Genomic DNA, 27291 nt, shown 5'->3' on the forward strand with positions numbered 1-27291 from the left:
GGATGGTAGACGTTAACTGTCGCTCACAATCAATGCGTCGGGCTTGGAATTCTCAGCGAATCGTTTCCAAGCTGCGGGTCAAGTCATAAAATATCTTGGTTCTACATATATGAATTGCGGCTTTACTCAGCCGCGTTTAAAGCTCCTGACATCCGTTAATACGACGAAGGATTAACTTCTGTTGGAGAAAGCAAGAGAAATAGAAAATGGTTTGCATCAAACACAGCACTTTGATGCTCAAAGTTTTCCGGTTCTGTCCCCGAAGGAGCAGCTGGTGATAAAGGTGTACGATGTCCTTGGATGGAGGAGAGACAGGTGAATAGAAACAGGTGGTGAAGGAAGTTGGTCTAGTGAATAGGCTTTTTCTATAACCAGGTCTCTGGTTATGTATGACTATAAACCACTAGCGAACTCGACCACGCGATCTAAATTCGTTTTGAATGTACTAAACTTAGTAGAGTAACGTTCCATCGGCGTCACAGCCTATACTATGTTCCATCGGCGTCACAGCCTATACTATACGGAGAGTAGAAGTACTTCGAACAAGGCAGCGTTTTGCACTGCAATGCTTTTAGCATTTTATAAAATAAGGGACCTAGGAAACGCAAGGTACGTCAGGTACTTAATAACTGAATAAGCGCATATTTTCAACAGGAAATCATTTATGAACGCAATTGTTCCGCATATTGTACGATTTCACCTAACGATCAATATATGTATGAAGATAATCTCTCATGGAGCTCGTAGGTTTCTGCTATCTATTGTTAAAAACACACCCATTTGGTTTTCTGAGGCATCCTCAAGTACTTTTTGCATGCATAGGTGAGAGAGAGAACAAACCTTCAAAGTTTAAATGGAAAATTCTGCTACGCAGCTCTCGATGGCACTATATCCACCAATGCTTTCATAACAAAATTGTGTTATTGCCTTGCAAGTAAATATGGTGTCAAGAAACTTGACTTGTCAGTGGCTTAGCGGCATTTCTTTAAACTTTGGTGCGATCATCCCGTTCCGGTGGGAAAAAATATATATACATACAGAGTGTAACCGGGAGAGTACAGGTGTAAAACTGGCAGCATCGCAACTAATTCCTTACATGGCTAATTTTCTCGTAATGAACGCCCGCGCTCATTTCCATGTTTTCATTCATGCCTTGGTGTGTGCAGAAAATTACTACAAAACAATTAGTATCAAATAGTAATTTAGCACGCCATTGTTTAGTAGCGTTGTCGAAACTAGTTATATTTCTAATAGCTATGCATGAGAACTGGTCATATCAGAAAAAAACGCTCCTTAATAGTATATTTAACCTTTTGTTTTTTGGGTTGAAAGACTGACGGAAGAAGAGGGGAAGGAAGTTGGATAGATGTTTAGGCTTGACTGGGGAGTTTTTTTTTTTTTTTTTTCTCCAAGAAATAGCACAGTTGCCAAGCTCGGAGAAGTAATTATAAAATATGCTATGTTTGTATACCACGGTGGTTTCCAAACTTCCAAACAACACACCGGTGATCTCCAAATTTACTGAAAATGGTTGTTGGCGGTTTTAAAATTTTAGTATGATTGCAGTTATATATATATATATATATATATATATATATATATATATATATATATATATATATATATATATATATATATATATATATATATATATATATATATATACATACTTTTTTATTTTTTATTTATTTTTTTTTTTACGTGGAGTGAGGTCTGAAAGTCGTAGTCAGGCGGCGAGGTCGACGTGTGTGGAGCAGTATTGAACACGAACACATCAACTATGCATTATGCCAAGGATGCCCTTTGGTATAGTATATGGTACATTAATATCACGCTTCCCACACTCTGTTGGGCCTGCGACCTTGCCGAAATAAATTCGGATGAATAGAAGCTTGGAATATTAAGACGAGTCCCAAATCTGAAATAGACCCCTTTCATAAATGTTAAGTCGGCTTCACCTCTATGCTGCATTCCCCACTAATGGCAGAACTGCAATGTTTTGAAACATTGTATTATGGCCATAATTCATATGATTTATGCATCAGAACATATTCGCATAACTGCCCTATTACCACTAAATGCATCTGTGTAGAAGCAATATGCGATTTCAGGTCTATATCGCCGTTTTTCTGGCAGCCAGTGACGCCATGTTTGGGGAAAGAAGCAGCGTGGGAAAGCCTACTTAACGATTTTTGCAAGGGGTCCATTGTAAGATCCTTGGGGAGTCGAAGACCTATTTAGTCTTTTCTGATAGTTGTGTGCTCCTGGCTCAGCATTCTTATTGCAAGATATATGTTTACAGCGAACGCTCTTGTATATAAAAGATGGAAGTTATAGTAATGCCATAACTCCAGCTTTTTAAGCGCATATGCGTTTAGCTGTATATAGTCCTTAGTTTTCGCTTGTCAACTAAATTTATGTTCGCGTGAAACATCCTCCTTTGCTCATGTATCATCAGGACGAGGAAATTTATCACATTCAATCTAGAGCCTATACTTCAACCGGAATACTGCCTTTCCGCCCTTCCGGACCGCATTCCATAAGCACTAAAATGTGCGCAGCTCTGGAAACTAGCGCTTTGTTCAAATTCCAGTTGCCGCTCGATGTGAGGCTTCACTTTTGAATGACTGAGCAAAAAGCGAGGTTAAAAGCGCGTACGTGAAGACGTCCCGCGAAGTTACGCGGGAAAGCAAGGAATGCAAAGAAGGAAGAAAGCGCAGAAACTGTATTGAAAATAAAAGAGGGAGCATGTAAATGCCTTTTTTTTTTTTTTCTCGGTTACCTTGCCTTGTAACATGCCTCAGTGAAGATTTTTTATATGTATCGAGATCATAAGAGTGCTCGCGGAGGCGATTCACTTCATTGGTTTGAAGAAAGGACCCTGAAAACCCAAAGTGGTATTAAGATGACAGAAAATATGCATTGTGTGAGAACAAAATCTATTTATACCGATCACGTCCCACTCATGTCCCCTTTAATCTGTGAAATGAAAATCCGATAAAAGAAGGGTAAACATCCTCTGGTAATAGTCTTCGGTCAATGAGGGTGGCTGATAATAAATTTGGTCTGCTAATGTGCGTTTAGTAAGTGTCGAAAGTTACAGACAATTGATCGAAAATAGAGCTTCTAGCGTTCTGTTTACCAGGAGACCACGAAGCTTCACAATATAGTCCCCACCAATGTGTTGGCGACGCGCAGTTTTGAGACTGGCGCACACTATAGTCTGCGAAGGCCACAGTCGAAATATGAGGGAGGCTGTCCAGTTTCTGCCCAGACCTCCTATCTTGGGACCTTTGGTTATTTCTTTAAATAAAGAAACGTGTGAAGGTTCGCGACTTACAAAGACGTCGCAAATTGAAGTGCACCGCTGACGTCAGCTGCGGCTCACTTAAAAGCGGAGAGACACCAATTTTAGTCACATTTTTCTTGTTAATGACGCGTAAGACATTCCTGCATACGTATCACCGTGTGGTTTTCGCTTGCGACCACTATATAATTCATAATTGAATTGAGCAGCCGAATGACGTCACGGTCACTTGAGAGGTAAAAAAAAAAAATCTATATAATAGCTGATTCTTCACTTGTTGTGATTCCTGCTTTTGAGGCAAGCTGGATGAATTAAAACGACTGAAGAACAATTATAAGGCTGTTTTTCTATCGCTCATGTGACCTAAACTTGATTATGACGTCACAGCCATCGCTTGGCTGTTAAAACATGACGGAAAGAGGTGAGAAAATACAATTCAATTTTAAATTATTTAGCGGTCGTAGGTAAAATTCACGTAGTGATTCATTCAGAGTAAGTTTGTCTTACGCATCAATCCAAAGAATACAACACTAACCCAAAAATTGAGTGCGTATATATACTCCTTTATTAAGGACACGGAATAGAATAGGACTGCGTTATCCTGTCGCTTAGCACTTGGATGCTGTCATTATGCGTGCGGATTTGCTCCCAGATTTGCTCCCAAAAATGAATGAGCAAACATTGTGAGGCGTTCGCGACAAGTTTGAAGTTTCTACATTTGACGTCTGTCGTGAATAGGCTCACTTGTAGTGCAAATATTATGCAATATTGACTCCGAAATTTGTGAACATATATAGTTTTCTGGAAACTTCGCGGTCTTCTGTGTTATTTATCAACGAAAGCACACCAGAATTGGAAGTGAAAAAAAAAATAAATTGAGAAATTCGTTTCACAGAATCGGTTCTTAGCCTGATAGCACCCTAAAGTTTTTAGTAAGTTCCCCGATTAAAAAAATAATCATTGCTTGCTTGAGGCATATCGACGGGAACCTGCACATGCTGCGCTTGTTTCGCTAAAAACCTGAATTAACTTAGCCTGTCATTACAACAGTAATCTGACATACCCAGTCAACAAATTGTGACATGCTATTACAATAAGGTGATTGGTGCGGAGGATGAAAATCTCCTGAACGAACAGCGACAGTCGTAATGGAAATGAATAGGGCGTGAAGAAAAACGATGGATCATTTCTGTTTCATTGATACTGTTCCAAATGTTACATATTGCTATGTACAAAAGCATGCGAAAACTCAACTCCAAAAATTAAAATGAGTATAACAAAACAAAAAAAAAAAAAAAAAACAGGAGAAGCCGCCCTGCTTTAGCTTTTCAAGTACGAGTTGCTAATGAGGTCGGGATTTAAATGCACCAACATGCATGGGTGCGAGAAAAGAAATGTGGTAGGCACTGCTAAACAAAAGCGCCATCGTTTGATGCCGAGTTGCGATGTCAGCGACTGAGAATACAACGTGCCATCAAGAAGCATGAGTGGTGAAATATAGTAATCGTTGGTGTTGTGTGGTTTCTCATGCTAGCAAATATGCCAGCAGTGAACTGTGTATGCAGTTCCTCACTTCACCATTTGATATTCCCGAATAGCTCCGCGTTGCTTTCGTCGGCTTCCTCGCGATGTCTTCGAATTGTTGCACTGCATTGTCAACTTAAGAGCTAGACACTTACCGCCGTATTCAAGAACGGAACTTACACTACCACTTAAGGCTGCATTCTTAAGAACGCGGAAAGTGTAAGTGTAACTTTTCTGTGACGAACGTTTCAAAAACAGCACTTATACTCAACTTATCCAAGTAGCCCTTTTAGAAATACGTAAGCGCCATGGGAGCGAGGGTAAGCAAATATTATTGCATACACAATAAGTTTTTAAATTAATAAGAAACGTAAACGGCCGGACATTATCGAAAATAGGTAGCAAATGTCTTAACTTGCAATTTGACAATAAAAAAAAAGTTTATTGGGCTAGATTTACCGAATTATTGTTGCTTGTCTGGCCACAAATGGAGCCGTCACAATAGTAGCGCGTCTAGCAAAGCTCCCGTCGAAATTGCAACCATACTTTTTGTTCGCCCGCATTCATCGCTCGCAACGTTCTTCTTTCGTCTCGCTCCCCTGCCCTTTTATTGTAGCTGTTTCTGTTTTTATTGTATATATTTCGAGTTTTGTATTCATTGGTAGTGTATTGACGTTTGTAGTGTGTTTTATGTTTTCTCATTAACGTAGTTTGCTTCGTGTTCTGTGCTGTGTCACGCGTGGTCGCGATGGAAAAGAGGAAAGCGAACTTTTCAGAAGAGGAGCGGTCCATCCTCCTGAGCATCATTGAAAAGCACCGGCCAGTAGTAGAAAACAAGAAGACTGACGCAGTGAGCGTGGCGAGAAAGCGAAAAGAGTGGGAAATGATAGAACGAGAGTTCAACTCCCACCATAACGTGCGCCCGCGTACATGGCTCCAACTGAAAAAGTGTTGGGAGAACTTGAAAGAGAAGTGGCGGAAAGGAAAAGCGGACGATACAAGAGAAATTTTTCGGACTGGTAAGTCCTGTTTTCTTTTATCCTGCGTTTTTTCGTTTTCTTTTTTTGTCTTTGTTGCTGTACCACTGCTCCAATTGCTTGCTGCGTGTACGTCCCGCCTAGCATTCAGCGAAAAGCTGCCATGCAGTCTCCTGCTTCATCTCACAAGCTCGAAGCTAGAGTATTAAAGGCGTTGTGCAACAGCATGGAACCTCACAACCTACATGAGGAACTATTTTGCTGCGATGTAATGCTTAAAGTGGTGAGCACAGTAACGTAGCACAGAGTTTGAAAACAGCTGTAATCCTAGCTTTTACTCAGCTGAATAGGGGTTGAAATTTTTGGCGCAGCTTGCAGCAAGCTTCAACACACCCGCTTTTGGAACGAGTGCTGTGTTTTACCCCACGAATTACTATGAAACGCACACAAGCATCGTGTGCCTGCTGTAGAGAGAGAATAGAAAGTGAATAGTAAACTTGCATGAGTAAACAATTTGCGATTTGATATGTTTTGAGCGTGCCCCAAAGTAACAGCATCACAGTACAAGCGCTGTGAAAACCGCTTCATTTCTAAACCTTCTTATCGCTTAATGATTTTCTGTGTAGAATTGCTCCAACTCTACTAACAGCGGTTTCTGCGATTTCCCAGGCGGTGGTTCAGCACCACCGAGCCAGCTGACAGACGAACTTCAGCGGGTCGGCGCTGTCGCCTCCCACATGGGAGTTCGAGTGCCAAACCCATTCGACAGCGACCGGGAGCGCCACCAGCAGGCTGAATCTACAGCAGTAACACCGTCTGTGGCCGCCTTGCTGTCGCAGACACAAGAAACTCCACTAGCAGGACCTAGTGGTACGCCTTTTCATTTTTTTGTACTCGTACTGCAGGAACCGAAAATAAATGCACCACTAAAATTCGAAATATATTTTTGCTGAGATATCGAAGCTGGTGGGCATGCACTGGTATGCATAACTTTTTCAACCATTTCCTTTATGTAGTAAGAATAGGCTATCCAGAAAAAAAAATTGTAGCATATCCCTGCCTTTCGTGTCTCCCCAGATCTCCTCAGAGCTGGGGAGCTGCTGCTGTAGCTTCACATTTTATTTTTTTCTTTGCATATAAACTTTTCTTATCAAAGTGTGTAAAGCTGCTCTAACATTCACAGTGCACACCCATGAGCATTTTTACTGTGGCATCTGTGTGGTCTTATAGTATACCTGTGTGACCTTTATAACAAAAGATACATCTAAGTTTCAGATGCTTTACAATAATGGCCTGTGGTCCGAGCTGGTTCATGACTTGAAAATCATTACGGCGCAAAAAAACAACGCAAAACAGAGCATTTGATGTCCTTCTACATATTGTGTTGTTTTCTTTGCACCGTAGTGGTTTTTGGAAAGTTGCAGATGCACTACATAAACGTATCTGCCAAGCCATTGTCGGTCATATATATATATATATATATATGAGAACCGTATTCTAGAATTGATTCCCTCCAAAGTATAGACAATATGCCTGGTTTATTTCCATTGATATGTCGTATAAATTGGCTCTAACTGAAACATTGCTTGAGTTACTGCACAATGTAAATGATAAAATGTCTTCTGTAGAACACTGCATCATTGTAAACATGAAACACATCTCTCAGGCTGTCAATGCATTTCACATACTCATTTATTATGAACCATTGAAAGGTTTAGTGAACTGCTGTGAGAATTGAAGTGTTTCTTGATCCAAAGTATGCACCCTCACTGCGACATCTAATCCCAAGCACTTCTGCCTAAGATGATGCAGAGGACCCACACTGGTCCTGGCATTTCCATCAGGATGAGGTGCCAGAAATGGAGGAGGAGCTGGCCGATGCAGCTACGAGTACCTCTGCTGCTTCTGCCGAGCAACCGAGCCAGGCTGCATCAAGCATTCTTCCAGCCATCCCACTTACCCCAAGGGCCGTGCCAGCAACATCTGCTGCTCCGCTAGCTGCACCACCTATGACAGCATCAGCATCCGCTTCCTCAGAAGTGAGGGTAGGAGCTACCAGTCGCTCTGCCAATGCACAAAGACACACACTGATTGAGCGAGAGCTAATGGCTCGCCTCGCAGCCATTGAAAGTGAAAAAAAAGAAAAGACGCGAGAACACTGTTTGAGGGTTCGGCTTCTGAAAGCTGAGCACAAAGATCGGTTAGCGAAAAGAGCCCAAGCTCATGACATTGAAATGGAGAATTTAAACTTGGATAGGGAATTGAAAAGGAAAAAAAAACTCCTCCTTGACCTACAAATCAAAAAGCTTAATGGAAAGGAAAACTGAAAAGATCAGGTCAGAAATGGGGTAAGTATACAGAAAGTGTTCAATGAAAGCAGTCAACAGTCTGCAAGCCCAAGGTAAATGTAGGGGATACCTTTTTTATGCTTTTCTAGTTGATATTGAGAATATTGGTTGGTTGGTTTGTGGGGTTTAACGTCCCAAAGCGACTCAGGCTACGAGAGACGCCGTAGTGGAGGACTTCGAAAATTTTGACCACCTGGGCTTCTTTGGCGTGCACTGAAAGTATAAGGAAAAACAATGCGCAAATGGTGGGCTCATTTACAATCGACGCATTGTTTTTCTTTCCACTTTGCATTTAATAATCTTTCTCCCTAAAATCATCACATGACTAATTCAGGTAAATATCAACTACAAACATAAAAAAATATATCCCCTTGTTGACTTCGGACTTGCAGACTGTTGAATATTTTAATTGTATCATAACGAGCCCCTTTTTTCCGCTAAAGAGTTTTTTAGTAAAAAGATATCACCGCAACAATAAAGACAAGAGAGAATATTGAACCCGCGCTGACTAGCAACTGAAGATTTTATTGGAAAGAGCACAAATTGTACTCCATCTACAACCAAGAACACGTATGAGCAGTACTAACATCACAGTACTAACATGAGCAGTACTCACACCCCACTTGTGGCACAAGGGACAAACTTCATTATTGATTTATCTGGCATGCTTTTTTTGTTATTCCTCTTTTTCGTCTTTGTTCTTTTTCTGCCTTGGATATCCTATCAACCATGTTGTAAAGTTTGCCTAGCTTATTAGATGCAGAAAAAAAAAAAAAAAAAAAACATTACACCATATTTGTGGCCTGGTGCGGGTGCGATGTATAATTTTTCCTTCACGTGTGGAAAAAGATGTATAGGTCATACGGGAAGGTGCGTGAATACCCGCATATGTGAGTACAATACTTCTTTGGATGGGGCCCCTCCCTCGAATTTGGCCTTGCACTACTGGGAATGCCACCGTAAAACTCCTAATTCTAACAACAAACCATGCTGTGTGCTCTTTAAAGATAATATTATCTTGTACAAGCACCACAATGATTAACCAGAGAAACAGCGAAGCCCCCCCCCCCCCCCCCCCCATTTTGCATTCATAAAAACCGCGACACATGCATTAGCACCCAGTCTTTTCTCGTTCGTGACTGTGAACTGCGGTATCTTGATAGTTCAGATTCAAGTTTTTAGGTATCGGTGCTGTTAGTACTACTCATGCATGCTCTTGGTTGTAGATGGAGAGTATATTTGTGTTCTTTACAATAAAATCTGAAGGGTCATGTCGAGGCACGGAAACCGTCGCTTCCACCCCCCGAATGTTCTTTCAATGGTGCAGCGAGTCCTTGTCTGTGATTTATTGTATCTGCAGAAAATAAAGTTTTTTTTTTTTGTATGAGTGCTGTATTTGTGAACACTGCAGCGTCTGCTTACTTGTTGTCGACGTCTAGTGTTTGCTTGTGAAACACTGGTGCCCTTGCTGTAGGCCCATTTCCAGTCTACTTTGAGGGCAAGCGGCACACCTCGACACGGTTAATAGCAACAAGCCACTCTGAACACAGAAAATGTGTGACGTCATCTATATCAATTGCAATCATAATGCTACTGTGTCATGTGAACTCTTGTTTGCAACTTGGTTATCTCAAGTCGAGCTATAATTTCTAAAGTTACAGGTGTGTGAGGCATCTTGTTAGCCGAAAACAAAGTGAAAATACTGTTGTCGACGTCTAGTGTTTGCTTGTGAAACACTGGTGCCCTTGCTGTAGGCCCATTTCCAGTCTACTTTGAGGGCAAGCGGCACACCTCGACACGGTTAATAGCAACAAGCCACTCTGAACACAGAAAATGTGTGACTTCATCTATATCAATTGCAATCATAATGCTACTGTGTCATGTGAACTCTTGTTTGCAACTTGGTTATCTCAAGTCGAGCTATAATTTCTAAAGTTACAGGTGTGTGAGGCATCTGGTTAGCCGAAAACAAAGTGAAAATACTGTTGTCGACGTCTAGTGTTTGCTTGTGAAACACTGCTGCCCTTGCTGTAGGCCCATTTCCAGTCTACTTTGAGGGCAAGTGGCACACCTCGACACGGTTAATAGCAACAAGCCACTCTGAACACAGAAAATGTGTGACTTCATCTATATCAATTGCAATCATAATGCTACTGTGTCATGTGAACTCTTGTTTGCAACTTGGTTATCTCAAGTCGAGCTATAATTTCTAAAGTTACAGGTGTGTGAGGCATCTTGTTAGCCGAAAACAAAGTGAAAATACTGTTGTCGACGTCTAGTGTTTGCTTGTGAAACACTGGTGCCCTTGCTGTAGGCCCATTTCCAGTCTACTTTGAGGGCAAGCGGCACACCTCGACACGGTTAATAGCAACAAGCCACTCTGAACACAGAAAATGTGTGACATCATCTTTATCAATTGCAATCATAATGCTACTGTGTCATGTGAACTCTTGCTTGCAACTTGGTTATCTCAAGTCGAGCTATAATTTCTAAAGTTACAGGTGTGTGAGGCGTCTGGTTAGCCAAAAACAAAGTGAAAATACTGTCGTCGATGTCCAGCGGTTGCAAGGAATTATACATTGTGACAAAGTCGCCAGAGGCAACAAAGACGATCTGGAACAGTGTGAAACCAGTCAAACATGGCTACAATTATTCACGATAAATTTGTGCACAAGACGCCATCAAAGCGAAATATATCTAGGAACAAGAAAGTTAGTTGCTTCACGGCCAATGAAGGCACAAATACAACAAGGAAGTATGATGCTTATGGTGTTTTATTCATGTTGGCATACTGTGCAATGTTAGAGAACCATAGGTGGTTTAAATTTCTGGGTATCCAAGAAATAAAGAAAGGTAGAGCAGCGACTAACCAAAAGCTTGATGCAATTGACAAAAAGTTGGAAGGCTTCAATATGCTTGAGAGACAAGTCGACGAGAGCAATGAAAAAATAGCTGCACTAGTTCTCGACATCTGTGTTCCTCAAAAACTGAGTTGCTTTAGGGCAATGCAAACCAAACCAAATGCATTAATAAATCCCCAGGTGGTCTAAATTCACCAGAAAACTTCTAACATTGCCATAAAAAAATTGAAATACCAAGCAAATTATAAAACTGAATAATATTCAAAGCAGGACATTGGAATATTGTAATGATGCTGGGGTGCAGAGGTTATTATGCATTAGGAGAGCAAACGTATAAAATTTCTTCTTTACACATCCTGTCGCAAAACAGCTAATAAGGAACTTCATGATTGGCAGAAAGAAAGCATAAATATGCGGTCATCACACATGCAAGGAACACAAAAGATTCAAGCAAGAGCTTCAGTTCAGTGATGAGATTGTGTTCCTTACTTATATGATGGCTGTATGTTGGTGCGTTCTATCTGCAAATAAAGCAGCTGTGAGCTGCTCAGTCGTGTCTTCCTCCTGTCTGTGTTTCCCACCTTTAATCAAAGATAAAGAATATGGGTCTAGCACATTGATTCCGCTCAGTGAAAATACTGCGCAATGATCCTTTCTCTTGTTCTGAAACCACTTGTTGTGTGCACCAGTGGCACCAAGGGGGATGGCTGAGCTCCTCCAGAGTTAGGAATAGGCGGAGTGTTGTCACAAGTGGCATCATACTGCGCTGCTGGGGGGTTGGGGTCTTTGAGCAGCCTGCCCAGGTTGTGCAGTGCTGCACATGCTGTGATCACTATAGGCACTGTAGCTGTTTTAATCTGCAGCGTCATATCGAGGCATGGAAACCTTCTCTTCCATACCCCGAAGGTTCTCTCAATGGTGCAGCGTGTCCGTGTTTGTGACTTGTTGTACCTGCAGAAAAATAAAAGTTTTTCTTTATTGAGCCACTGCACTTGCCTTTGTTAAAGCTACAGCTTCAACTTACTTGTGCTGTGGACTCCCTTGTTGCACGTCATCTCTCAAAGGTGTCATCAGGTAGTGCCTGCACGCATAGCCCATATCACCAAGAAGGACACCAGGAATATTGCCCTGCTCGTACAGGACCATTGCTCGACTGTTATCGAAAATACGGCTGTCATGAGCCGAACCAGGCCAGCTGGCTACCAGGTCCAAAAATTGGAGGTTGGGCCCTGTTATTGCCTGCAAGAAGAAGTAAACTGGCTCTTGCAACATGTACTCTACTCGCATTGCTGCCAGTAATTATGGCCTATACGAGAACAGTAGTGGTCAGATGAATAAAAATTAAGGCTACTTGCGTAGTGCAAACGTTTGCACACTAGCCCAAGTACTGCCTGTATTTGTATACATTTTAGGTCACTGCACAAAAATGTGGCAACGACACGGGAAATTCGTATAGTACTGTTTTGTTATATCGATGTCTACTGACACGAACTGTGAACAGCCTGTTGTATTGCTGAAAGCATGCACAACATATGGAAACCAAGAAAATACGGCAATAAGTTACATTTTGTATCTGAAACAGTAAACATTAATGATTACTTTATTTATTGCCAGGCAGTTATGGTGAAAACATTTAGCTATGCTTAAAATCATGAATTATGCTTGCATACTATAGTTCACAGCTATCACCCCTACTTTTCTGCAATTACTGTAAAATTCGTTGCTTTTGGCACAGTCAACAAAACGAAAAGCTGGCTTCTCCTACCGGCTCGCAAGCCTCTTTAAAGTTGGTTTATAGCTACCATGAACGTATCGAAAAACAACGGTACATTTCGCACTCTTTTCATATCTTGGTAATCAATGAAGCATGAAGTTCCAGAGCTATCAAAAAATATTGCGTCCCTTTTTTTTTTTCTCGATTCGCTGAATATTTTCGCTGGAGACATACCTGAACATTGATGGAAAAGTAGCCTTTCCTGTTCCGAAACACTTCCGCATCTTCTCCTCCCGGACTTTTTATCGGGATGTGGGTGCAGTCAATGCACCCGGTGACACCGGGAAAGTTTGCCACTGCATAAAACTGCTGCATTACCGCCGGGGCTTCGGTGGCGCTTGGCAGCTTGACGAGCGTCGGGAACAAAGTGCCGGCGATCATATATGAAATCCGTGCTATTATGCGGGACACTGTTGGTTGCGACACATTCACAAGGTCACCGGTGACAACCTGGAAGGTTCCAGCTCCGTAGAACCGCAGGGCCAGAAGTAATTGCAGGAGCGGCGGCACGGGGAGACCGCGTTCGTCGCTGTTGGCGCGAAGGGGAAGCCTTCCGAGCAGCTCCAGTACCGCTTCCTTGGAAAAGCGGTACCTGCTAAGGAATTCGGCGTCGTTGTATAACTCCATTGGGTTCTGCCGATCCCTGAGCACTGGCCGCGGTGCGCGTGCGTACCTGTACGCTCTGTCTTCGGCGATATCAGTTGCGCGAGCGCAGTAGTCGACGAAATCGGAAAAGCAGCGGTAGGAGTCGGCCATTTTGAATGCGAAAAAGCTGCACTTAAGCTAGGTAGGGAGCTACTTTTGGAAAGTTAACTTTTGGGGCCGATAAGTGCGGTTTTAAGTGTGGCTTAAGTGCAAGTGTTGTTCATGAAACGCGTTAAGTGCCGATGAGTCACTTAACTTGTAAGTTAAGTTTAAGTTTAGTTCTTGAATACGGCGGTTAGACCGTATATACCGACCACTTCGACTTGTCATTTTTCGGGTTTCCTGACCACTATACCTCAGCCCATTTTTAATTTTTTTTTTCTATTCTGTATAACAGCTAGCGTCACCGTGCGGAATACAGAATGTTTTAGTGAAACGCCAGTATTAAAGTATTAGTAGTCGTGGTATTGTGAAAATTCAGAATATCAGATTTCCGGGAAGGCGTGCTTGATGAAGTCTGCCAACTTCATGACGTAAAAGCAAGTGCAGTATGAGTTAGAACCGTCAGTTCGCAGTCTGGAATGAACTCTGTTGCTAGTTAAGTGCTAAAATTTAAAATATCATATGGTTTTGCATACGGCCAAAGAAAAACTACTCACGAAATTGAAAAAGGGAGCTACAGAATAACCGTGGGTTAAATGCTTTGTGTTTACCTTTTCGTATCGCAGCTATCCGAATCTTCACCGACTCTGCTTGCCCAGTGGCAGTCTTAAACATTGGAAAGCAAAGACTAATTTTAGCAAATTTAGTTGAGAACGTCAAGCCTAAGCAGTGAATGTCATTTTATTTTCGACAACGGAGCTGCATTTTGTTGCACGTAGTTTAAAAGGACGTAAATTTTCCTTCATATGTAAATGTATACTGTACGTAAAGCGTGAGACCAAGCGAAAAAAAAAAACAAAAAACGTTAATATCAGACAGACTATACGGCTTGCTGTATAGACTAACGATCAAACCTGCAGCGATTCTAGTGGCTCAGGTCACATGCACTGGCCTGAGTCAGACAGTATTTTGTACTGCTGAAGGCTCCAGTTGTATTAGAGGGGCGTGAAGTGACCTGCGGGATCCCTTGTTCTTTCAGCTCAGTGTTTTTTTTTTTTTTTTTTGCCTGTCTAGCGTCAGTTACACAAATACCATTCGGGCTTGATATAATTATTAATTTATTGATTTATTTATACAATACTGCGGACATTAAGTGCAAGCAGGTTCGGCTTATATTAACTGAAATCACACAAATACAAAAAGCGACACTTCAAAACAACAAAACACAGTATTATTTGGTTAGGCATCAGCGGGTTTAGACCTCATATAAAGAAAACATTTGGAATATACGTGTTTACAAACGCTATGTTTATAAAACAGACGTGGTTTATAAACACCTGAAGATAAATTGGCCCTCACGTGTGCTAAATATAGGCAGATTTTTTATTTTAGCCTCGTATTCTGAGCGATGCACTTAGTGTAACATCACATTCTTAGTAGTAGTGGTTGTTATGGTAAAGTACAATGGTAATAATTTGATAGGATAAAGCAAAAAAAAAAGAAAGAAAACTGCCGTTGAGAAAATAAACTGAAGCAAATTTGTATGCCTTGCCTAGCATCCTTAGCTGCCAACATGTGAACACGGCTCCTAGGAAAAGACCATTAGGAAAACAACGTCCGCATTGCGATTCAAAGTTCGAGCGCAAATTTCAAGGGTATTTGCCAAAATATTCACTGATTATTAGAACTGCATACTTTGTGGTCGGCCGTCGTTAAGTATAGAGCTAGCTACTCTTACGTCGCCGCCTTAGTAAACGATGACAATGTCGAGCATAACCGTAAATACAGAACTCACGCCGAGGCGCGTGTTTTTATTCGGACGGAAGTTAGGTGCACTCTGAAAAAGACGCTTATATTTATAGATAGTGAACCCCTTGTGAAGCGTGCCAAATGGTTTGAAAGGGAAGCTCGTAGTGAACAGACATGCGTTATTCGCTGCACGAGAAAGAATTCGGCCAACCTCTTTAGAAGTGACCCTGTCTCCCACAGCCGCAGAGATTGGTGCTGAAATTCTGCAGTTTGGAAATATTTACACAGAGGATGCACACGTACGACGAGCAGGAAGTGTACCCTGCTCCATATGGCGACGGCTTGTCACTTTTCTGAGAAATTATGGCTATAAATGGAAGTCACCGTTATGAAAATACCCAGCCATCTCAAGAAGCAGGAGAGATTTCTCAACCCTTTAACGTATATTGTATCCACAACTGCATCCAAAGTGTACTCGTGTATAGCTTTTTGTCAGAGTTTGCTGCACCAAACAGCGATTTCTTTGTTTCAGCTGAATTTCGTATCCTTGTTGCAAATAAGGGTTACTTTTATGTTATGTAGAGAGCGCAGTAAATAGTCGTTTCCGGAACAGTGAACGAGATAGCACGTCGCCCTCCATTTTTATGTAGACATGCTTTGCCATCAGTGGTAAATTAAAATAGCTTTCCGCAATGTCGGGCTTAGCGTGCGTCTTCTAGGCGAAATCACTTTCACCGTCATTCTTGTGTTTTCTTGATAAGTAGCGGCATTTGGACGCAGCCGTTACCACTAGTTATGCCATTTTGTACAAACTTTACAACATCGCTGCCGAAATATATATATACTTCATATACTTTGTCTCTTAAAACTAACAAATTTTATTTCTTAATTAAGGCCTGAATATACTATTTAGGTGAAAAACTTACTTTCACATGCAGAAACAAATGACGCCTGAAAGGGTTTAACCGTGCTTTCGTCGTAATTCCATTCTTTTTTTATGCGCTGATGGTAATCGCGAAAACGAATTCTCATACATGAACTTTGTTAACTTTGATTACTAAGCTAAGTTTACTTAACCTAATTAAGCTTAAGCTTACCTAGTATTATTGCGTTAAGCTTAAGCTTGTCTGTTTAGTGCGAGGGGAGAGCGCTAAGACATGTACTATGTATGCTGCTGGTTTTATTTTTCGTGAGACTTGATTCCTTGCGCATATTGTTGGCGCCAACTGAATGCGGCAGTCATCTCTCGCGATAGTCAACGCTCAAGCATCACGTGCATTTTAAGAACATTTAGCGTTGCCCAAACAAGTTGTTTTATGGTTCGCAGTAGGCATCTTCACGATAGAAAGTGATCACGCCAGCTCTCCCTGTCTGTATACGGATGTAAAAGTACGGAAGGTCATGTTTCCTTACATATAGTCTCGTTGCTTTGATAGTTATTCAGGTAGGAGTAGGGCTTTTACGTCAGCGCACTCGCTGGACCCATTCGTAGGCGAAGATAACGTAATTTTATTGCTCCCCGTATATCCTTCATGCCCTGTTGAGTTGCTCGATTATTCTATCACAAACAAGAGGAGTGGGTAGCTTCAGAAAAGTATCAGATAAATTGTGTCAGCACTGCACCCGCCTTGTTTAGAATTATATCGCTTTCCCTTGCCTTCCGCTCGGCGCACAGATATCGATGTGACATTAAACAAAGCGCGCACGAATTCTTCCTGCTTCGGAATATCAACGAGCGTATACCGAAACCAAAGGCAATCGGTCAGCGCCTGACCATTACGCACCGGAACTGGTTCTTGATGCTCTCGTCGAAACATGGCAGCAACTATTTGTTCAGCTTGTAACCTTCCTTTTTTTTTTTTTTTCGTATTGGCCTTTGCGTATCTTATTCGGAACATTGAACATCTCCTCCCCCCCCCCCCCCCCCCCGCCTTCTTTTTTTTTCTTTTTAAACTCATTTGCTATAGTGGTTAATATATTCCGTCAGGTGCCTGTCAGGCCTGAAGCATTATTTGCGACTGAAGCCGAGGGCGAGCTGCCTTTGTTCGGGCAAAAGCACGAAGCGATTAATAAAAAAAAAAAAAAAAAAAAAAAAAGGAAGCACGAGAGGATATAGCTGCTAGAAACCATTCGGGCACTGACATGGATAAGACTAACTAAACATTTGCGCGCCTGTATGCATGCCGATGGGTGTGTCACATGAATGTTTTAATTCATTAACCTCTTCCAAGTAGATAGGTAGCTAAGCATTGATCGAGGTGCTATCAGCCTGAAATATTGTTGTCGGGCTCGCCGAAATTGCTCGGCTACTCCAGATCCACAGAGGCACCGTGCCTTCCTAAAGTTTTATTCGTGCGTCATTCCTGCCACCATATTTTTAACTCTTACTCTCGAGGGAAATACGTGGTCTCTGACTTCGTATCTATATTTATTATATTCGCCACATTTATTTTGCATTGCACAAATTTAGCTCACGTGATCTGAGTCATAAATGCTTGCACTGCCGGAACGCTGGGGCCGTTCCGCTGCATTGTTGAAATAAATTTAGGTTGCAAACGCAAGCTGCGCTGTTACTTTCAAATGTATAGTCACCTTTTGCGGACCCTGCATATAAGCCTAAGTCCTTTCATACATGAAGTCAACAACTTCAGTTCAGGTTCGCTACTTCTGCATGGGAGTTTGAATGGAGCTGGTGTTACCGAAATTTGCTCTCCTGCTGTGGCCGTGAATGTATTGTGGGCTTTGAACTTATTCAATATTCGCTCCCTGCGGTCATGAATGTCATGAATTAATAGCTCAAGACGCTGCCAGTTGACACACATTAACCACACATTAACACACATTAGCATTAACGATTTGAGATTCCCTACTTAAAAGTGCCTTGTAGTCCTTTATTTATTTATTTTTATTTCTAGCGATTAGCTTTACCTCAATAAGCTCTACTGAAGCTAGAGATTATTACTACTTTAAATTGTAACGTTGGAAAAATTGTAACTGCTCTTTCTATTCCGATGCTTAGGTGATGACTGCGGTATGTATGTTCGTAATTCGAAGTGCTGCCATTAATGTCCGAGCAGGCTACTAACTTTTTTAAACTAAGGCTAAATTCCGGCGAAAACGAAGGTAGCTTACTTGTTTGGTTAACATCCCCTGCCAATCTGAATGCGCGAGGCTGCTTATAGTTAAAATAACCATTGATTTCTACATCGTTACTTACCTTTGTGGTTCTACAGAAGCATTTATCACTACCGTTCGTACAACCACAATTCGTTTTTTTTTTTTTTTATGTGCCACTTTCTACATGCATTTAAAGTAACTCCGCTAGTTCTGCACTCCGGTTACACCTTCTTTTACAAGCTAAATAAATCCTATCCATGAGAACCGTCATAAGCTTAAACGCGAAGTTTTCAGTCTGTCTGAATGGAGGCAACGGCGTCGTTCCTACTGTCACATAAAAACATGGCGCTCTCCATTAGTGGTGTTTCCATCATGGTCCAAGGCGCGTTTTAAAGCTAGCACCGAGCCTTGACGCGAAAAAGTTGCGCGCCCTGCATGACGAGGGCTCTGGAGTACATTTCACCTCTTGCCGGTGTATTTAATGTCTCCTAAGTGTCTCTGCCCTTCCACAATTTTCGCACTCCACCAGAGCCCTTCCCATGGATAAGCGCAGTCCGCAGCGAACCCTTTGTCAAATGAGCTGATATGAAGCTTACGCAATGAAAATTGAACAAGTAGTCGATTTACTGAATTATTGGTTCGTTACTTTTTCCGTATTCTTATGCTATTCTTCTGTTGGTTATTTCAGTATTTCAGTGCCAGTGTAGTGTTCAAATATAGACCATTTTACGACCCTTGGAGAAACCGGTTTGACTGGACTGTTAAGGGGGAAAGTTGTTAACATTTTCCTGTGCTACGAGAGTAGCCCAGTTCCCGAATATGGCAACACCCTTCACCCCTTTGTAAAATCATCGTTTGACAGATCATCGAGCGAGGGGTAACAATGGCAGTCATAGTCTTTCTAAGAAATATACAGTCCAAACGATTACTTGTCAGCCATGCAACGGGGCTCTTGGAAGCAGTCCTGGAATACCGAACTAAGCTCGAGAAAATAGAGAATGAGATTTCTCGTTACCAGCAAAACTACGAACGCTGTGTGGGAACGCGTAATGACACCTCGTTGTAGGGCTTAGAAGCTAATCCATTGGGTTTTACATGTTTCACAACTTGAAACTACAAAATGAGCCGTAATAAAGTTAGCTCTAATATTCTGCCAGAAACAACTATGGAATCATTAACCTCAAATTTATATTCAACAACTTAAGTTGGAAGTTTGTTTTGCAACGATACAGCACATTTACCAATTACGGCTCGTACGTATCTTTTTGCTAGTAATCTGTATAGTTTCCAATATAAGCCGAAAGAATGCGAAATTTGCATGATCGACGTCCTTGGCAGTACTTAAAATAGACGAAACATGATGATGAAGTAACTTTTTGATATCGCTTCACTTCTTTTTAACATCTTTTAGTGTATTATACAAAGCTGAAAAGCTTATAGGAACTATTTATACTCGGTAACTTAGCATATCTATAGGTCATAAGCAACATGCGTATTCCATTTCCAGAGAAATGAAAAGGAAAAAAAAAAAACACTCAGAATAGAATGGTTCTAGAAACTGAGTGGCATCACTTTGGAGATGTTTTGGCGCTGTTCATGTAGAAAAAGAACAAGGAGGGAGGGGAGGGGGGGGGGGGGGGGGAGGGAGTTAAACGTTGGTACCAGTAACTGCACAGGAACGCCTCACATCTTGCATGTATTCGACTTATTAGAAAGCTTTCGTTAGAATTGAAAAATACTTAAGAAGTATTACGCTGCGTTTGAGTGATGGAAACAGCTAATAGGGTGAAAAAATTTTCGAATTCATTTTTTTTTTGCTCGTCAAAATGGTCCTCGTCGATGTGCAAACTGGTACTTGATAAAATACAAAGGAAATCAAGCAAGGCTACTAAGAAAGATGAAAATGCACTGAACGGTTTGTTTGATAGTTTAGTACTAAGCATGTCCGTTACTAAGTAGACGGAGAGTGGTACATAATGGCACCCCTCTCCACCTGCCATCACTTGAGCTAGTGGGACAAGTGTGCCCTGTTATATTACGGGTTGAGTCGACAGCTTTTTATACTTAGATGGAGCAGATGTTTCTTGTGTATTTATGCAAGTCCAACTTGTTGATCAGAGTTTTTGGATACTTAATGTGACATTTACGGATATATTTTGAGCTTTTAAATCGAGAGATGGAAGCATATTTTACTGTTTCGAGAAATATGTGCTCATTTTGATTCAGTGCAATTCATTTCCGTACGCTACTCTTTGCATCAATTGCACAAAGACTGAGGCGGCGCTGAATTTAGAACGTATTTCACTCAGATATGTCACTCATCAACAAATGGCTCCAATATCATGCACTGCGTTAGAGTGGCAGAAAAAAAAAATATATGTATTCTGGATTATGTTGCTGGTTTCTTTTTATTTCATATCCACTCGAGGTCTTTTGAGGCACATTCTAACTCTATAGATCTCATTCGCGCTTACACTTGGCGCCAGTCTGGTACTGGAATGTTACAAATTATTTCACGCAAAATATTTTTATGCATTACTGATATGCATTGCTCAAATTCTTCTCAACGAACGCTTTGTCGTTTTATATCCTTGCCTAGTTATCAGTGTCAATTCTTGGCTAGAGACGGTGCACACAGCAGATATGGTGGGGGTGCTAAGTTGGTTTGAAAAGAAAATTTGTCGGTAGTGTTTACATACAAGAAACCTAGGAAGCTCTAAACCTTGCTTGTAAATTAGGCGGTATACAACGCCAAAGAAGGAATTAAGAAGTGTACCTTCGTCTTGAAGCAAACCTACCAAATTTGTTTTTCACTTCGGAAGTCATATGCTGTGTATCACACTATACTAAAAATGATGCTTAACCATCTCTCAAAACAACGTGTTGTTCCGGAAATATAACGTTTATATAAAAGTACAGTAATTTTCTGATCAACCCATCATATATGCGTGATTTCACGAGTGATTAAACTGCATAGTTATTTTATATTTTCAATTGTGTTTTTGATATGTTATGCCTGTAGTACTCAATATGTCAAAAGTTAAATTATTTTTCCATACTGTAATATTAAGAGAGAAAAAATGCGAACGATTGCACGTCACAGCCAGACTTCTCGCACACATCGCTGTATCCGGATTCTGCAATGACATAAACAAGTGGGGTCATTCAAGCCATAATTAATATATTTTGTGCACCCAAACTACAGGTGGAAAACAATAAGTTAGGCGTCTTTTCGCCATTCTGTGGAAGCTATTGCTTCCAAGGAAAAAATTCAAGAAGTACACTGATGAGAAATTAGGTTTACGAATTATTTCCTCCGCGACTAGATGCCTTACTTGATGATTACTTGTGCAGTAATTAATCTCACTAACTAATTCTTCTAATTAAGGGGAAGCATAAGAAATCTTATGCCAAATACTACATATTTGACTCTATGAGTTCTTTTCAAAAATCATTTATAAAAGGTCCCCATTACTAATTTTGCTCAAAATTCTTCAAACAGTGCTCAAGACGTAGGCAGAAAGGATGAAAATACATGTTGCATTATTTTGTTCCTTATCAAGTTACGAGAGCTCAAACTTGTCAGTTCTCCAGCATTGGCAAAACACCTCAGTGGCGGTCCTGAAACAGCTGCTACTTCGTCCCTTGCTTTAAAATTTCCGTAATTGCCATTGCAGACATTTTCCTCGGTTGATGGCATAAATGAATTTATTTTTAATAGGCAGCATCAATCTGTGACTTAAGCACGATGAAGTGGCGCTACTATCGCCGAACGAAAGTAACACCGGAGGGCACGGGCCATAATAACTCATGCAGAGAAAAGTTTGTCTTTTTGTGTCCCTGTACACCTGTGTTGTGGTCCTTTCTTAATAAAAGCCGTGAACATCACACTATAACACACGATTTAAAACGAAATGTATTTCTGAAACATCCACTATGTATTCCACATGGATGTGTAGGCCTTTGCCAACATATTGTAACATACTTTCCAATATATCGTTCTCTTTCCACATGCAACCATTGAAGACAGCTTCTTGATCGTTTATATGGACGGTAGGTTTAACAACATCATGAGAAGTATCCAAGGAGAAAATATTTTAAATTATAATCAAAAATGTGTATACTGATGCCACCCCTTCCTCTTCATAACGTGTGCTGGTATAGCTGTGTGCTGCTCCGAATCGGAATAGTTTGTCGTGTATTCATACGTGCTGCTTTCTGCTTTACATTTCGTCGCAGACATATGCCGCACAAACTCGACAGTCTAGACAACTTGAGTCGAAGGCAGTTCCTAACCGGCTTCATAGGCTAACAGCACATCGTAACAGACCACGTCGTAAGTGCTTCCGGCTAATTCTGGTGACCGCAAGCTCCACCTGTAGCACTTGCGCGATGATCAGTGCACATAGCCACTCTACAGGGCAAAGCAATTTATACGCTGTGGTTTCAGCACTATAAAGGACCAAAATGACGCCTCATGCAAAATCACTCGTCGTATCCGACACATGAAGTGGCACATGCCAGCTTCGCCGGGGGGTCCAAAAAGGAGTCTCATTTAGGTGGAAATAAAACGTTTTGATGATGATGCGCTAGCAAAAATTCACGATCGTGCCAAAGCAAAAGACCTCATTCTTTAAGATTACCTCACATGTGTGAGCAACAAGACTGCAGGGCATTTCAAAACGAATACCGATTGCACGAAGTGTGGCCAAACAAACGTATCTATAAGGTGCTGTTCTCTGCAACAGGAGATGGAGAAAAATGCAATGGCATTTGTGGATTACTAAAACACCAGTCATCCCTTAGCAACCATGAGAACAGGCAGCGCGAATGTGATACAGTCACCGTCTGAAACAGTCTCTTGTCAGAAAGGCTGAAGAATGTGCACGTAGTCCTTGAGCTTAGGGAGAAGCTTCAAATATCACTTGACCAGAAAAAAGGGTGAGTGTAAATACTTGTGACCGGTTGTATGAATAAATTGGTGCACATGAATTTGTGTGCACAAGGCACCGTAAAAGCTGAGAATTAATTTTTGACCCACAATAAAATAATTTTGCGATCGTTTCGTGCATCCGTTTCGGTTTCTGCAGTCCAAATGGTCTTTACACACCTCAGCTCGCATTGCTTTTGAATTAAATTCTTCGTTTCTAAAAAAAAAAAAAAATACATTCTGGAAATGTTCAAGGGATAAAAGCTGCTACGAACAGATTGACGAGGACCCGAGAACCTCTGAAGCTGGCAGTCAGTGACAGAACGCACATCAGCTGGTTTACACAAGTACAAAAAGAGCATATTCAAATTACCAACAGATGTCAGGAGTATAATTACAGATCCAGTGCAAGTGTGATATATTCAATTATAAGAATAACAAGAGGCAAGAATCATCACCACAAGTCGTGTTTAACCTCTACCGTCGAAGACAAAATCTGCATTTAGAAAGAATTCACTAATGCATATCCTGGCACATTTATGATACCAGCTCACTTATAGGAAAAATCAACCACGATAATATCTGCATTCTCTTATTGAGACTGTTTTGCGATGCTTTGATTTCGTGTTATTTTGTTTTGCACGTCAAAATTCTTAGCATGCGCAGTGCAAAAAAAAAAAAAAAAAAAAAGCACATTTTGGTTATCTACTCATAGCCTCAACTGTGTCTTAAACATGGCATTTCGCGAATTTGTTACAGCTGCAGACGTAGTTGCAGCTGCTTCACGGCCTCTATTGAGGTGTCTTTGCCGATGCTGGAGTAGTGCCAAGTTTGAGCTCTTGTAATTTGGTAAGGAACAAAATAATGCAGCGTGTCTTTTCATATCCTTTCGTGCCCATGTCTCGAGAATTGTTTGGAGAAGTCTGAGCAATATTAAGAATGTTTTTTTTTTTTTTTTTAAATTCATTTTTAGAATACCTTATAGTCAAAAATGCAGTATTTCGCGTAAGATTTCTTATGCTACTTGATTTATAAAAATTAAAGTCAGTTGACTTGATTACTGCACAAGTGCCTATTACCTGGAACAATTTTGACCAATTTGAAGAAGGTAGGGCGTTTATTCGCGGAGAAAATAATTCATAAGCAAGGCCTAATTTCTCAGAAGTACACTTTTTGAATTTTTTCCTTGGAAGCAATAACTTCCTCAGAATAGCGGAAAGACTCCTAACCTACTCTTTCCCCCCTATAGTTTGACTGCACAAAATATATTAACCGTGGCTTAAATAACTCCACTTGTTTACGTCATTGCAAAATGCGGACACAGCGATGTGCTCCAAAAGTCTGCCTGTGGCGTGACATATGGTTCATATTTTTTTCTCCCGTAATATTAGCGTCATAAGACAAAAATAATTGCACGGTTGGCATATTGAGTACTACGTGCACAATATATCAAATAATTAGTTTGATCTCTCGTGGTATCACCGATACGCAATATCGAAAATGTTACATGAAAATCATGCAAATCAAATAAGCACGCAATCAATACTGATATCCATGATGCAGCCTATGCGATGCGTCTATTGAATCCGATCACACTCTCCAGCCGTTTATTCGGAGTTCAACGATGTTCCTTCACAATTTACTAATCTCGGAAAATTCTTTCTTGGCTTTTTAGGAGGCACGGTATGTTTTAACATAACGTGCATGAATCTGGTAAAGTGTCTGCGAGAACTGTGTCTCAAAGTTGCAGTCTTAGGTGGGATGCGAAACCGCTAACTTAGTGCAAAACAATCCTAATGGAACTTGCCTTTCAAATTACGTGATGCATACGATATGTACTCGGCTTAGTTGTCGGTCAGTATCTACTATTTATAGTCCTTTTAATTTTCTGCTCGGAGCAACTTAAGACAGGACTAGAGCCGCTTCCGCACTTTTTGGGACGTAAATTTATCCTTTCCGCCGCCGCCCGATTACAAGCAAGTGGCCTCCGAGCTCTAAAGTGTGCTTAACATGCACTTCGCACAGCTTACACTTTTTGTAACTTAGCAAGAAATATGCTTTTTTTTTTTTTTTTTCATTTCAGTGCAGTTACTGCGGCTTAGTCTATTGCCATTTAGGCCAGATATATAGATTGCACAGCGAGCTTGAACAGTCTCTAACCGTACTGTGCAAATTACAGTGCAAAAAAAAAAAAAAAATGTACAGGGGGGAATAATATACATATTCGTATTCTTCCAGCTTTGCAGGTAGGATCAGCTTGTTCTGTAGTCAAAAAGTAATAAAACATTGATTTTAGTCCGTATGCATGTTCACCCTAATGGTAAATGAAAGAATTGTTCGTAGCTTGGAAGTAAAGCATGTGTGAAGTAAAACACTTCAGGCTTTTGGGGAGCTTTACTCCACGAGAAGTACATTTGTAGCTATACACTACTATAATACCGTACAACAAGTCTACAGGCTTACAGTTATCACTGTATTAGCTGTGCGCACCTTCTTAACGCGTGCACATTATTGACTCACTTAACTACAAAACCTTGTGCAACAGTATACGACGTGAAATTGAGAACATGCAACATTGCTTTACTTGTCTGCCTTTCTCTTGGTTGCCATACTTTTATAATCTATTCTCAAGCATGGTCGCCATGTGTGCTCTTGGAAAGGGCCTGGCGTCGTGCTAAAATGACAGGTAAATCTTATGTGCCGCTATGTATACTGTCGTCTGAAGAGCGCTAGAGGAGTGTATAAGAGATGCTGCACAGTCATACGAGGTTGGTGTGCGCATCTACGCTTCTCGCTCCCTCTATCTCATCCGAGATCAGTATCCGTTGCAGTTGTGCATCCGCGCTTCTCGGTATTTGCGCATTCATTGACCCCTAAGTTGATGACGTTGATAGCGCGGCTTACAAGCCATAAAATTTAAACGCCAACCTGTCGACATGTACACAGCTGCACATTCGGCGCAAAGCTATTGCTTTACCACTCAGTTAGCGTCGGACATGGAAAGCAGGGCTGTAAAATGCATTCACCGCGGGCTCTTTAGTACGGCGCACAGAGCGACGCTATCGCGACCGTTTGTCCCCGAACACATATTACGGTACGATGCACTCGGCGCCGGCAATTTCTACGTTAACATGCCCCGTAACATTTCAAAGCGTATATATACGTTCAACTTTCTTCTGCACTTGCGACATCTATAGCGCGTTGCGATATACCCCAGGCAAGTAAGTCCATTTTTCCAAAGAAACAAAACATATAATATGCGCGCTGTAGATGCCCTCGGGCACCCTGTATATATAAACCCATACATGCACACAGGCAATCGTCGTGCAGCGCGCCCATTACACGACGGAGCGAACTCTGTGGCGCAATATGGTTGAATCGGGCGCATTTGCGCATATAGACCTCCGATGTTGTCTTTGCGAGCAATGCTAGAAAATAAAAAAGGGAGGGGGGCACACCTCGATGCATGCCTGCTCGCACACAGTGCGTACAAACCGCAGTGTGCATCGCCGCGGGCCCGCATACACGACGCCGATTCTGCATATACGATAGTCGTATAGGCGACGACGCGCAACCGCCCTGCTTACGCCGGTAGCGCGGTAGCGCTGGCGACGCTACGCCACGACGTCGTCATCGTCGTCGCTATAGCAGAGAATAGTCCCTGCTTTCTCTCTTTCGTTTTCTTCGGCTCTCTCCGGGGGCCTCGAAATTGCAGATAAGGCGGCCCGAGCCATTCACTCCGTGCGTTCGCATGCAGATATGCGGCATAATACGCTGATATATTATCGTAACAGTCGAGCGGGGAAAACCCTCCCATCTATGCCGTATGCACTATACGCAGTGTATACGGCTATAGTCGGCGTAGGCGCTTCGGGCGCCTCCGTGCGGTTCGCAAATATGCCTCCCGAATGGAAATAGGCTCCGATATCTTCGGGGGGGGGGAGAGGCCGTTGTCTG

At 41.5% G+C, this 27291-nt stretch overlaps 2 protein-coding genes across 3 annotated transcripts in view; both read left to right on the plus strand.

The window, feature by feature from the left end:
* LOC146186459 (homeotic protein ultrabithorax-like) overlaps window positions 1–27291 on the plus strand; it is a 449712-nt gene that overhangs the window by 391172 nt on the left and 31249 nt on the right. The gene's annotated exons all lie outside the window — the stretch shown is intronic.
* LOC146186463 (uncharacterized) lies at window positions 4990–9216 on the plus strand. Its single transcript, XM_084607211.1, has 3 exons — window positions 4990–5850; window positions 6478–6678; window positions 7612–9216. The coding sequence occupies exons 1-3, from the start codon at window positions 5580–5582 to the stop codon at window positions 8133–8135; spliced, it is 996 nt and encodes a 331-aa protein (XP_084463337.1). The 5' UTR covers window positions 4990–5579; the 3' UTR covers window positions 8136–9216.

This window comes from Amblyomma maculatum, chromosome 6 (assembly GCF_055883805.1).
Source record: "Amblyomma maculatum isolate TAMU_Amacu chromosome 6, ASM5588380v1, whole genome shotgun sequence".
Classification (NCBI taxonomy): domain Eukaryota; kingdom Metazoa; phylum Arthropoda; class Arachnida; order Ixodida; family Ixodidae; genus Amblyomma; species Amblyomma maculatum.

What these genes read in the sequence shown, in the direction of transcription:
- LOC146186463 (XM_084607211.1), top strand. Translation starts at nt 5,580, where the DNA reads ATGGAAAAGAGGAAAGCGAACTTTTCAGAAGAGGAGCGGTCCATCCTC. An exon ending in AAGAGAAATTTTTCGGACTG is followed by an intron (nt 5,851 to 6,477) that starts GTAAGTCCTGTT and finishes GCGATTTCCCAG; the next exon opens with GCGGTGGTTCAGCACCACCG. An exon ending in TCCACTAGCAGGACCTAGTG is followed by an intron (nt 6,679 to 7,611) that starts GTACGCCTTTTC and finishes CTTCTGCCTAAG; the next exon opens with ATGATGCAGAGGACCCACAC.